The sequence below is a fragment of the Mustela erminea genome, chromosome 5, assembly GCF_009829155.1.
Source record: "Mustela erminea isolate mMusErm1 chromosome 5, mMusErm1.Pri, whole genome shotgun sequence".
Classification (NCBI taxonomy): domain Eukaryota; kingdom Metazoa; phylum Chordata; class Mammalia; order Carnivora; family Mustelidae; genus Mustela; species Mustela erminea.
The window spans coordinates 135,923,417-135,936,872 of record NC_045618.1 but is presented as its reverse complement, the minus strand read 5'-3'; the positions used below and the strand labels follow the sequence as shown (position 1 = coordinate 135,936,872).

General features: G+C 45.4%; 1 protein-coding gene across 1 annotated transcript in view; it reads left to right on the top strand.

Moving 5' to 3' along the window:
* Window positions 1-10,198: 10,198 nt before the first annotated feature.
* The window catches only part of TTC9 (tetratricopeptide repeat domain 9), a 30,412-nt gene continuing 27,154 nt past the window's right edge, over window positions 10,199-13,456 (top strand). The window contains exon 1 of the mRNA XM_032345088.1: window positions 10,199-10,708. Within this exon, the coding sequence (XP_032200979.1) occupies window positions 10,294-10,708 (415 nt within the window). The 5' untranslated portion in view covers window positions 10,199-10,293. The remainder of the gene's footprint in view (window positions 10,709-13,456) is intronic.

Below are 13,456 nucleotides of genomic sequence, written 5' to 3'. Positions count from 1 at the left end.
ATTTTTCCATCATTCTAGTTTGTCTGGGGAATGCCTGGGTGATTAGTTTCTATCTTGACTAGTGAGTTGGACCGTTTATTAAGAAACTGGTACCAGTGTGGAAGTCACTGAAAACAAGTGAGCAGGATGTCAGAGCTGCAGAACCATAGGTAAACACTAGGGGGAGCAATAGATCAGAAAAGGTTTGAGATGTCCTAGAACCTGCCTTGGAGCTGATGGGTGAAGGTCTTCCCCTGCACAAAGATAATATGAAAAGACCAATACTGCTGGGAGAGGTGTTTGTTTCTTTAAATGCCCAAATCCCAGCAAAAGATTATAAGGCAAACAAGAAATATGGGCCAATCGAGAAACAAAAATAAAACCCCAGAAACTGACTCCCAAACAACAACAACCAACCCCAAAACCATATCTATGAGTTGTCTGATGAAGAATTTAAAATAAATATCATGAAGCTACCCAATGAGCTAAAAGAGAATTCAGACAACTAAATCAAATCAGAAGAATGAATAAAATAAGAATATCAACAAAGAGATATAAAGTACAAAAAAATAACCAAATAGAAAAGATGGAGCTTTAAAATATAGTAATAGTACTGAAAAAAATCACCGAGGGAGTTCAACAGCCAACTTCATAAAGCAGAAGAAAGAATCAGTGAACTTGAAGATGAGTCATTTGAAATCATTGAGTCAGAGGAGTAAAATGAAAAAAGAGTGAAGAAAAGCAAAGAAAGGTACAAGGTACTTATGGGACACTATCAAGAGAACTAATAGACATATTAGGGAATCCAGAAGAAGAGTCAAAGAAAGGGTTTGAGAGCCTACCTGAAGAAATAATGGCACAAACATACCAACCATGAGGAAAGAAATGGACACAGATTCAAATAGTTTAGAGTCCAATTATAAGGTGGTGCCTGCATGGTTCAGTCAGTTAAGTGTCTGACTCTTGATTTCGGCTCAGGTCGTGATATCAGGGTCTTGAGATCAAGCCGCGCATCGGGCTCCACACTGAGCATGGAGCCTGCTTGAGATTCTGTCTCTCCCTCTCTCTCTGCCCCGATCCCCCACTTGTGTGCGCACATTTTCTCACTCTATCTCAATGAATAAATAAATCATAGTAGACTATGATAAATCCAAAGAGAACCACCCTGAGACACATTACAATCAAGCTGTTTAAAGTCAAAGACAAAGACAGAATCTTAAAAGCAGCAACAGAAAAGTAATTTGTAACATACAAGGGAGCTTCCATAAGATTATCGATGGATTTCTCTGCAGATACTTTACATGCCAGAACAGAGTGGCATGATACACTCAGAATGCTGAAAGAAAAGAAAGAAAAAAAAAACTGTCAGCCAGAATACTGTATTCAGTTCAGAAAAACCGTCTTTCAAAAATTCAGGAGAAATTAAAACTTTCTCTGATAAACAAAAGCTGAGAGGATTTATTACTAGACCTGCTCTACAAGAATAATTAAAAAGAGTCTTTGAGTTGAAATCAAAGGAGAGTAGACTGCAACACAAAGATGTATGGGAAATAGAAGATTCTCTGGTAAAGGTAAATTCATGGACAAATATAGAAACCTGTACTACTGTAATTTCGTCCAGAGAATTTAAATGACAAAAACATTTAAAAATAACTATAAATGTATGTGAACAGGTATATAATATATAAAATTAGAAGTTGTGACAAAAACAACAAAGTGGAGGGGGGGTGTTGTGAAAGAGTAGAATTTTTATATGCAACTGAAGTTAAGTTGTTATCAGTTTAAAATAGAATGCTGTAACTTTAAGATGTTTTATGTAATTGTTATGGCCACAAAGAAAATATTCTGTGAGACAGTGAGTCGGATTCATAAAACTAAAAGTGGAAAGGTGGCTGGGAAGAGGGGGAGGTGAGTTTTTTTAAATGGGTATAGAGTTTCAGATTTGCAAGATGAGCGAGTTCTGGGGATCTGTCTCACAGCAGTGTGAATATATTTAACACAACTGAACATAGATTTTAAAATGATTAAGAGGTTATATTTTATGTTGTTGTTCTTGTTGTTTTTACCACAATAGAAAAAAAAAAGACTCCTGGGGATGAGGGGAGAGTTAGCATTTATTGGGAACAGAGTTTCAGTTTTGCAAGATGAAAAGAGTTTGGGAGATGGATGGTGGCGAAAGTTGTCTAACAGTGTTTGTGTATTTAATGCCACTGAAATGTATACATATATATAGTTAAGATGATAAGTTTTATGTTTTGTGTATTGTACCATAATTAAAAAAAAACACTAAGTCCAAAATAACCAATAAGTGTGACTATATCAATGAATTCATTTCAGAATAAATTGTGTTCCATTTTCCCTGACAGAGCACATTCACAATCCATTACATGATATTCCCAAAGATTTGCCAATAGAAATAAGTGAAACACTGCCCAAAAACCTGGTATGGGGTAGGTTACAGAATCACTGGGGCTCCATTCAGGGATACACAGGCAAGAACAATGCCCCCAGTTCATGCCATGAAATAAAGACACAAAGTTGGCATCATGCTACCACCACAAGACACTAGACACTGCCACCCGACCCCTACCCCTAATTCTGTCGCTGGCAACGCTTGTCCAAGCAGTCCACAGCCTCTCCCCACAGAAGACTAATAACCAATAAATTATAAGGTAGCAATTGACTGAGGAATTTTATGGAAACTTCCTATTAGCAGAGTAGTAGAGGGTATAGCTGGGTACAATTTAAAATATATATATATAATACCCATTTCTTGGGGCAGCCGACCTCCAAAATGTTCCTTTAACATTTACGCCCCTGTGTCTTCCCTGCCACCTTGTACCAGGGTTAGTCTGTGTGACCAACAGAATAAGGCAGCTATGATCGTATATCACTTTTGTGATTAGATTTTTAAAGACTGTAGATCTGTTAGGGATGCCTGGGTGGCTTAGTTGATTATGTGTCTGCCTTCAGCTCAGCTCGTGATCCAAGAGTCCTGGGATCCAGTCCCACATTGGGCTCAGCGGGGAGCCTGCTACTCCCCCTGCTTGTGCTCTCTCTGTCATATAAGTAAATAATCTTTTTTTTTTTTTTCTTAAAAGGGCCCACATTAGCTCCAAATAGCTTTCCCTACTAACCTAAAATTTCACTAGTAGAGATAAATTTCACTGGGACTTACAGTAGATGGTCTTCGAGGGTCTCCTGAAAGGCATAACATCTTAAAATAGCATTTACAATAAGGCCGTGACAGGAAACAAAAGCTAACTCCAATGATGCGTCTAAAGAGACTCTTACCCTGGAGACTATTTACAAAAGTGGAGGCATGGTTATAGGAACCAGGAAAGAATGTTGAATCTTCCAGAGATTAGCAAGCTATGGAAGATATTTGGGCAAAAGGCAGAAATTGCATTAAGAGAGTCCACTGACAGGTGGATCCCAGGAGTAGGGGGCAACCAGTCATAACTTTTGTAACAAGAGGACATAGCCACCCCCAGAACCATGGTGCCAAAGCAGGGAGGGAATGGAAAAGAAATGTATTAAATCTCTGTCCAGCCCCATCCCCCAGGCTCATGAAGCAGGTGCTCTCCTTTGGGCAAAGCTGAGCCCCAGAGAGAGGACAAAGAAGCTCACTTGGTGCAGGAGTCGGTCCCCCCAGGGTACAAAGACAGACAGAAAGGGGCAAAGAATGGATGGTGGGGTGGTACAGCATTAAAGCATTTCCCGATTCTTAAAGAACCCTAAAAGTTATCTAAGACAGTCCTTAGACTATCTGTGAAAATTGTCTTTATTTCATCCCTAGCAGAAGTCCAGAAATGCCAAAGGCATAGCTTTTGGGGTCCAGCCACCCTGCTCTGGCCTTCCAAACTATGTGACCTTGGGCCAATTACCTAACCTTTGAAATCTCAGCTCTCTTTTTTGTGAAGTGAGTGTCATAATAACCTAATAGGGTCATGGTGAAATTAAATAATATTCACAGAGGTAAAGAGACTTATAACACTTATAATTTAATATAGATAAGTAGGTAGGTAGACAAACTCTGGAGTGATGCCTGAGAAACAAGTAACAGCGAATGTCTGTTGGGAAGAATTTTGGAGGAATGAGTCCAGAGTAGAAGGAAAATTTAATTTTTATTATCTGCTCTTTTTATGGAGAGGACTGCTGGAATTTCCCCCTTGCATATGTACTATCTTTAAAAAAAACTCCTTTGATACCAACAGTCTTTCTAGTCTTTCTAGTTGGTGTCTTGTATTCTGCTGCTTATTCCATTTATTCTGCAACTATTAGTTACTAAAATGCTTTCTACTGTACTAGGTGTTGGAGCTACAAAAAAATTAAGATACCATCCCTGCTTTCAAGTAGCCAAAGTCTAGTTGCAGGGACAAAAAGCAAGTAGATAAGCATTATGGAGTGTAGTTAAGTGTAGTTAAGTGTGGCCTGATTTTTCTTATTTAAATTTTGAAGACACACACACGCACACACACAATCCCCCTTAAATGACCCCCTTTTTGGTTGCATTTATCACATTCTAACATCCTATTTAACTTATTTATTTCTGGTGTTTATGAAAATTTTTGCCTGTTCTGTTCATTGATAGATGTCCAAAGCTTGAAATGGTGAAATTTTTCAGTAGATACTTGTTGAATGAATAATTGCTATGTAATAGAAAAGCATGAAAAAGGAACTGCCAGAACAAAGCATAAGGACCACTGAACTTCTATATGGAGGTCATTAAGGCTTCCCAGGACAGGTGACACCTTGTGCTAAATCTTGAAGCAAATCTAGTGACTTTGGCTGAAAGACCTAATGTTTTAAGAATATGCAAAAGAGAAATGCAGAGATGAAACACTCAGGAAATTCAAGTCCAAAGGCATAGAGGTATAAGAGAGATTGGCACATATGGAAAATGGCAATAAATATCGGTTGCTGGTAATTGTTTATGCTGGCTGGGTGATGGGTTCTTGAAGATTTGTTATACTGTTCTTTCTCTATGCTTAAAAATTTCCATAATACAAAGTTAAGAATAGATGAATAAACAATTTTAATAAGTATAAAAGAATTTTTAAAATGAATGGTTCTAGGCAGTGGGGCATAGCGATATTTACCAATCACGGGTAACAGCAGCTAGACTCGGGTGGCAATAGGTGTGTGTGTGCGCGGGGGGGGGGGGGGGGGGGGGTAGTTAAATACCTGACAAGAAATACATAAATCAGTCGTTTTCTAATCATGAATGGCAACTCAAACTAGCTCAAGAAGGAAAGGGAATTCATTGGTTCACATACTAGGGAGTACAGACAGGGTGTACCTGGCATTAAAAACTAGTGGATCTAAGAACTTCATTGATACCCCCAGAGTTCTGTCTTTCCTCATATCCTTTTTGTCTCTGTTCAAATTCGTTTTCCAGATACTCCTCCAGGTGGTGAGTGAGATGACCATTGATAGCCTGTACCTCAAATCCTCCCATCTTAAAGAGTTTTTCTCTCCCATCTTAAAGACTGTAAATCTCATGGAAGTCTGTGATTGGCTCTCCTTGGGTCATGTGCCCCTCCCTGAACCAATCACTGTGGGACAGGGAGATGAAATAATATGATTGGCCAAGCCTGGAATAAGGTGTAGCAAGTGGGGACTGGAGGGGGTGGGGAAGGACCACAGACACCAAGATTGACAGCTCCACCAGGACCACATGGAGTAGGGGAAGGAAGGGATGCTGGCTAATTGAAACAGCGGACGTCACAGCTCCCACAGAGAGCCACAGCTGATGTCCGAGATGAGAAGGTTGTGGGGTGCAGAGTGGACTAAGTAGTAGGAGAGAAGAGGGATAGGCAGAGAGGCTTTACTTTTCTAAATCAGGCTACACTGGACTGGACACTGGAATCATAGAGAAAATTGTTGTTGGGTTGGGGGTGAGTGGACCGATGTGGGAAGAATGAAAACACGAGGCTCACATTAGCCTCCTGCGGCAAACACTACATCCAGGCATGAAGTGGTTAAACGCCTCGCACGCTTCCGTGGAGGATGATTGAAGATTGCATATGGATAAAAACTGGTGGTGGGAGTGCTGTGATTTTCTCAGGTAAATTGTGAAGTTGAACGCAATTAGAAAAACATCCCCAAAATAGCTTTGGTTTGGTTGGCATGTGACCAAACCCTGAACAGCTTAGATTAGTATAAAGGAGATTCAAATATATGTCTTTTGCATATGCTTAGGAAACTGAGCTGAAGGAAGAGGAAAGCGGCTCATGCCATCTGTTTAGGAGGTATGCAAGCTTCTGAGGGAGTTTGGAAAGAAAAGGGGCTTTAGTCTTTTAAGACCAGTAGGCAGTGAGAAAGGCACATACTCAGAGAAACAGAAATAAGGTCAGAACCCAGGACAGACAGACAGTCTGAGACCTGTAAAGCCAGCAGGAGCACCATGACTTCCGCTCTGCACCACACCAAGTTCTTGCCATCAGAATAGTTCCATACACATCTCCTCTAAGAAACCTCCCTGTGTATCTCAGCAGGACTGAGCCCTTCCATTCGTGGTAAGGTCATTCCTAGGATTCACTGACCCGCACCCAGAGCTTGCCTGTTAGGAGTGAAAGGAAAGGTTTTGATGACATTGAGCCCAAGGACCACAAGTGCTGGAAACCTACTGAGGCTCAGTCATCTTTCTCCCCTGTGAGGTTCACGAGCACGTGATACATTCAAGAGCCATCAACAGAGGAGAAATCAAAATACTCCTTTATTTTCCCATGAACAGATGCTCAATTTCTTAGTGCAGAGCTCTCTTGTAAAAACAAGGTCAGAGCAAGCAGCCGACAGTAAAGGCCTCCCCGAGCCTTTCCCTCCCCACTACACACTGAAATCTTCTCACCCTCCGTCTTGCCACACTGGATCAGAAATGGAAGCAATAAAACGTATGCTCACCTATGCACTGGAGAAAGAGAAAACAAGATGACCAGATCCCAAGAGGGGGCCTTGGCTCAGCGTACCTATTCCTGCCGCATGAAGTAGAAGAAAAAGCTACATGGAGGTTCCTATCCCTGCCCTTGTTAAATATGGTCCAGTTAATTTCCTGGAATTTGACCGAGCTAATGAACACGTCTTCTCTGGGAGAAGGCAAAGTCTGGAGAGAAGGGGAGACATGAAACTACCCTTTCCTCTAAATACTTGCTTCTCAAAATATGGGCCCTGGACCAGCAGCAACAGCATCACCTAGCAGCTTGTTAGAAATGCACAATCCTGGACCCCACCCTAGATGAAGGGAATCTGGCAGTTGCATTGTAATAAATGCATATACACATTAAAGTCTGAGAAATACAGAGTTTCCGAATCCGTGCCCAAATTGTCGTTTTGATTTTTGCTCGCTTCCAAAAATAGGGCTCTGCATATGGTCAATAGTTAATGAAAGGATGTTTGAGAAATTCTCTTTGGCACCTATTTAATTCCATGTAAAGGGAGACCATTTCTGAGAAACCAGCACCCATTCACCAATGAGTGGCTTAGAGACAGAAGCACACTGAAAACAACCAAACAAAACAGTCCTAGACATACACGCACAGCTCCACTGCATAGGACAGATGGACATAGTAAATTTCCTCTCACTTCACCCTCCCCCCATAATATTCTCTCCTTTCCTCACTCACACTCTCCATCCAAGATACTATGAAGCTTTTGTGTTGGGCTGACATCATTCTCAGGCTATTACCCCTGCATCACGTGTCTCTCGCAGCCCTGTCCTCAGACCCAAAATCTAAGAAGGAGACAATGCACCACTAAGCCGGGACACCGTAGGCTAACAAAAAGCAATTTGTCACATCAGTATTTCTCGCCTTTAAACAGTTCTGACTGTCATGACCCAATTCATACCTTATCTCCAACAGTAGCAAAATCCCAGGCCTAGATCTTCATCCAACATGTGCCTGAGTATGAAATTAACGATAAAAACTCAGAGCACTCAACGCCAATTTCTTCTCTTGGCTCCACCTGATATAATCCCTTATAGGAAAAAGGGCCAGGGGCTGACAAGTATTTATGGGTTAACAAGCATCTGCCATAATATTATTAGGGGACCCAATAATGACAGGATATAATGAATAATGATTAAATTACCATCTGCTGAGCACTTATAATGTACTTGACAACAACCTCATGAAGGAAGTCGTATTCCCATATAATAAGTGAGGGAATTTGAAGTTTTCAGAAATTGAATAACATCCAGGAAGCAGCCCAGATAGATACCCAGCATATCTCTTAAGGACAGAGCCTCTCAACCACGACAATAATACGATGTTTCACTTGTCAGAAAACATTGCAAACTCCCAGGATGAGTAAAGAATCATTTTCCTTCTCAGGCGCTAATGTGAGGATTAAGCGAGATTAAAGATGTTAACGCAGTTAGAAAAGTAAGATACTGCAACATACAAGGTATCATTTAGTACATTAAGATCATGTCCAAATAAAAGCCCTCCATACCATACAAGTGACAACGATACATGTGAAAAACGTTCACCCTTATAATTAAAGATACCCCAGTTCATTCAATATCCAGTTCTCATTCATCAAATTAGAAAATACTTTTCAAAGTTTAACCCTCACTGTTGGCAAGGAGGGTTACATTGCTGGTGGGAGTTCATGTTAGTACAACCTTTCTTAAATAACAAATAGATAATATGTTTCAAGACATTTTAAAAAATTGACATAATCTCTTGTAAGGAAAAATAAATTAGGATAAAATTTTAAGTACAAATACAGATTGCTTGGACTTAAATCCCAGCGCCACTGCTTACCAGCAGTGTGCCCTTGGGAAAGTTTCTGCCACCTGGTGCCCAAATGGGGATAATAATAGCACCTATTTCACTGAGTTGTTATGAGAATTAAATGAATTATTATACATAAAGTACTTAACCCAGTGCCTGGCACAAAGAAAGCATGATATATAAGTGGTATCCATTATTTTTATTGTCTTAGCACTATTTATAATAATTGGAGTTACGGTCTAACTAGAGAAAAATGGTTAAGTACACCATGGTATGGACATAAAATGAATATTATGAAGCCACGAGACTTTAAAAGACTATTTAACCTCATGAAATGTAAAGTAAAAAGAGCAGGAAACTCTATCTATCATCCCCATACCATTCATGCCTGATAAAAGGGCACTTTGTACAAATAAGGATGTGTAGAAAACGAGTGCGGACTACATCAAAATATCAGCAAAGAGTATATGTGGGTGAAGGGTAGGGTTGGGGGTCCCTTCCCTTTCCGGACTTCACCAATCTACCGCAGTGCTTCTCACGGTCTAGTATCTTTGCCCCTTAACCCCAGCCCGTTCCCAGCAGACAGCGGACACTCAGGCTGCCTGGAAGAGTGAGTGACGGAATGGAACCTCGGGACGAAGGGCACGGAACTGTCCTGTAAACGGAAACTGGAACGCATGCACCCCCAGCCGGATGACCCACAGTAACAGGTGTTTTCCATCTCTGACCTCGGTGATTCATTCCGCACAGCTGCCCGCGCACAGGGGTGTCCGCGGCTCCTAGAATACAACGCCCCATACGGGCAAGTGCACAGTGTTCCGGACGCCCGGGCGGCCACACACGGAGACACACCCCGGAGACAACCTGGATCCACAAAAAAGAGGCCCTGCCACCTTAAATAGGTTCTTTGCCTGACTGCAAAGAGCAAGAAGCTCTAGCTTGTGCCTACGCCCCTTGCTCCCAAACGCACCTTTCTTTCTAGTTTTCAAGCAATCTATTGAGGGTGAGACTGCATGTGTCCGGTCGCCGGCGGACCCCCTCCCTACACACACACACGCACACGCACATCCCTTCCCCCACTCGTCTCTTTCAGACTAGGCGCGTCTCCGAGGGTTGGGTTGAATGGGAAAGAACCGGGCCGTCTTTGTCATTAATCCTCCCCTCCTTCGGGCGAGCCAAGCTTCTTCCGGGTCAGCGACAATCACCGCCACCCCAGTCGGGCCCGCGGTCCCCCATCCCACTAGCCTCGCGCCCGCGGGGGCCAGGTCGCCACCGCCCGCAGGTTGCGGGAGGGGAGGAGGGCGAGGAGAAGGGCGGGCGGCGCGGGAGAGGGGGAGGGAGGGAGGCGGGGAGGGGACGGCAATCCGAGGAGGAGGAGGAGGAGGAGGAGGAGAGAGCAGCCTCCCGCAGCTGGCGAGGAGAATGGGAGTGCGGGGCGCCAGACCGCCGCGGGGTGTCACGGCCGCGGCCGAGCTTGCCGGGCGCGGGGCCGGCGCCCGCCGCTTTTAAACCCGGGCGGGCGCGGCGGCGGCGGCGGGCGGATCGCGGAGCGCGCTGGGCGCCGGGCGGCGGCCGGATGGAGAGGAAGGGCTCGGCGGCCGCGGCCAAGGGGAACCCGAGCCCGCCCGCGGCCGGCGAGGCGCAGCGGCCGCCGCCGCCACTGTGCGTCCCGGGCGGCGGCGGCGGCGGCGGCGGGGTCCCGGCGCGCGGCCAGGCTGGGGCGGCGGCCGAGCCCGCCGAGTTCATCCGGCGGGCGCACGAGTTCAAGAGCCAAGGGGCGCAGTGCTACAAGGACAAGAAATTCCGCGAAGCCATCGGCAAATACCACCGGGCGTTGTTGGAGCTGAAGGGGCTGCTGCCGGCGCCGGGGGAGCAGGAGCGGGACTCGCGCGCGGCCTCCCCGCCCGGGGCCCCCAACCCCGGCCGCCTCTCGGAGGAGCAGAGCAAGACGGTGGAAGCCATCGAGATCGACTGCTACAACAGCCTGGCAGGTGAGCTGTGCCGCGCCGCGCCCGGCCCCTCCGCCCCTGCCCGCCCGCCGCCCGGCGAGGGACCGGGGCCCTCGGGTCCCAGCCGACCGCAGCGGCGCGCCCGCGCTGCCCACTTCCCCGCCGGCACCGTGCTGCTCCAGGAAGGAGGACCCGGGAGGGGGGCGCTTTGGAAAAAGTGACTTTTAGGATTGTACCTCCCCAAACTCGTCCCTTCCCCGTGGACACTCCCGACTCCCTTCCCCCTCGTCCATCGTAAATCTCACCTAAAAATAACTGGTCAGACAGAACGAGCCCGGGCTGGCCTGGTGGCGATTGCTGCTGCTACTGCCCACCAGTGGACCTGGGTCCAAACGCGGGAAGTAGCGCCCAGGGTGGGCACCCACACTCAACGCATGCCCAGCGGCCGCTCTCCTCAGGTATCACTGGCACCAGAGCTCGCCCTCACCTTGCCCTCCACCGACCGCATCCCCCTGGGCAAGGTCCTTCCTGCCCCAAGTTCCCTTGGCCTCGGTAGCAAAAGGCAGTTTGCCACGATGCCTTCGGCATCTTGAGCAAAATGGATTCCAAAATGCCACTTTCTTCTCTCTCAGCTCTGCTGGGGCCCCCGGTTGCCAGGTGAAGGGAGCGAGCTCAAAGGGAAGCTGGTTCATGGTTGGGCTTGAGCTGTGTGCGACATCCTTGCTTCTTCACTGGTCCTCTTCCAGCTGACTGCAGGGCCGGAGGCAAAGGGGGCCCTTCTGTTGGGATGAGAAAGTATATATATTTGGGATGAGAAAGGTACATTCATTCCAGAGTTCCAGAGTTCACTTTGGGGATTTAGGTCACCGTCAGACATTTAAAAAAAAAAAAAAAATTTAACTTTGCTACAGGAAATCAAAGTTTCTTTAAAAAAAGGAAGAGCGTGGGTCCTTCCAGGGCCTTCCTGTGAGAAGGTGGGAGATGTGGGCAGGCGCAATGGCCTTACATTTGGAGAGGCATTCTGTACTCCTCTCACCCCGTTTGGTGGGATTTGGGCACCGTCCAATGCCCAATCCAACGGCCAAGTAAAAGGCGATTACTCCTAGTCCCTAACCCTTGAAGTTGCCTAAACTAGCTCCGGACAGTTGGAGAAGAGTAGCCTGGGGAGAAGGACTGGGTGTGGCCACGGAAGGTGAATGTGTTTTGGGCACAGGAAGTTGGGGGATGAAAAAAATATATATCGATAATGCTGCTGTGTTCCCTTTGAGGTGTCTAGTGCCAGCCTGCCTCTGTGTTCCCATAAGGCCATGCCCAGTATCACCTTCAATCAGGCAAAACCAGCCACTTTATAAACTGTGGTTTACAAATGGAAGGGATCAATAGACAAGTAGTAGTAGCAGTTGGAAAAATGGTGGTGCCCATAGCAGTCCTAGTAATAACGGCAGTAGGTAAAGTAGTTGTATAGCAGAGATGGGCTATCTCAATCCGTCATCGTGCACAGCTTGGTTCTCTTTATTTCCTGTAAGCCTCTGGCATACTTGCTTCTGCCTGATGAATAGTTAAAGGGCAGAGTGGGCGTGGGTGGAGGAGAGGCCGTCTGGATCACTAATGCGGTGATTTCAGAGTGGTAATGGAGTTTTATATTTAGTTTTATCCACGGGCATTCTAGGGTTGCCCCTCACCCCACGCTTTTGGCCGCTGGCCTGTGGCTAGGACTGCCTATTGCCAACCCGAGAGGCGGTTACATTTCCATGGCGAAACCAAAGATGTGTCCTTGGTCCGGCAAGCCCAGCCAGGGCGGGGCTGAGATCCCGCCAGCTCCTTCACCCTTACCCTCACCACGCAGGCAACTTGGGAAAACTTCAGCGGTGAGAGAATGGAGAGTGGCAATCGCGAGCAGATGGATTTCCCCTCTGCTGCCTTCTCCAGCCGCTGGCCCCTTCTTCGTATTAATAATTTATTGTGTGCACTGTGCTAGTCACCCTATGTGCAGTGCGCTTTTTAACCTTTAAAACAACTTGCTGAAAGACTGCAGAGAGAAAAAAACAAAAACAAAACCCAAGGTTCCAGAGCCATCCAACTCCAAAATCAGTGATCAGTGTTCTCGACATCACACCCTGATGCGCAAATTCAGTGTCTTCTAGGCATCTGGCTCCCTGAATCCAATCTTAGGTGGGCTTCCGTTTGGAGTCCTGAGCCCTGGGAACTAGGAGAAAGAAACACAGGACCTAATTCAAAACCCTGATAGGGCTCTTCCTAAGCATTTTCAAGTTTCAATGAAAGAGAAATGAAGAGTAATTACAAGCTGAGCAGTCATGTCAAAGCCAAAATCTGTATTCTGGGTAGAAAATTCAATTGGGAGATAGGATCCTGGAAGTAGAAGCCTGATGTTGGTTTCCTCTGGGATAATGCATAAAATCTCTTACTACTGTCTGAGAAGTCCTAGCTGATAGGAAAGTATCCTTTCTTGTTGGACAGCACAAGTAATACATACCTTTAAAGTATATTTTCTTTTAGAAAATATCAAAAAGTTTAAAGAAGAAAATGCAAAATTACTCAACCCTGCCACCCAAGGACACCCCTCATGATATATTTCCTCCCTGTATTTTTCTCTAGACATTCATGTGAACTGTTTTCAAAGCCAGGACCTCCTGTATCTGCTTTTATTCCCAGTTACCATTATTTTCAGAAGCGTTTTTTACATTTCTTTAAATGTGAAGATTATTTGAAGTGGCGACGTGAAATTTTTAGTGTTTATAATGACCATTTGATGGAAAGGGAAGAAAAGAT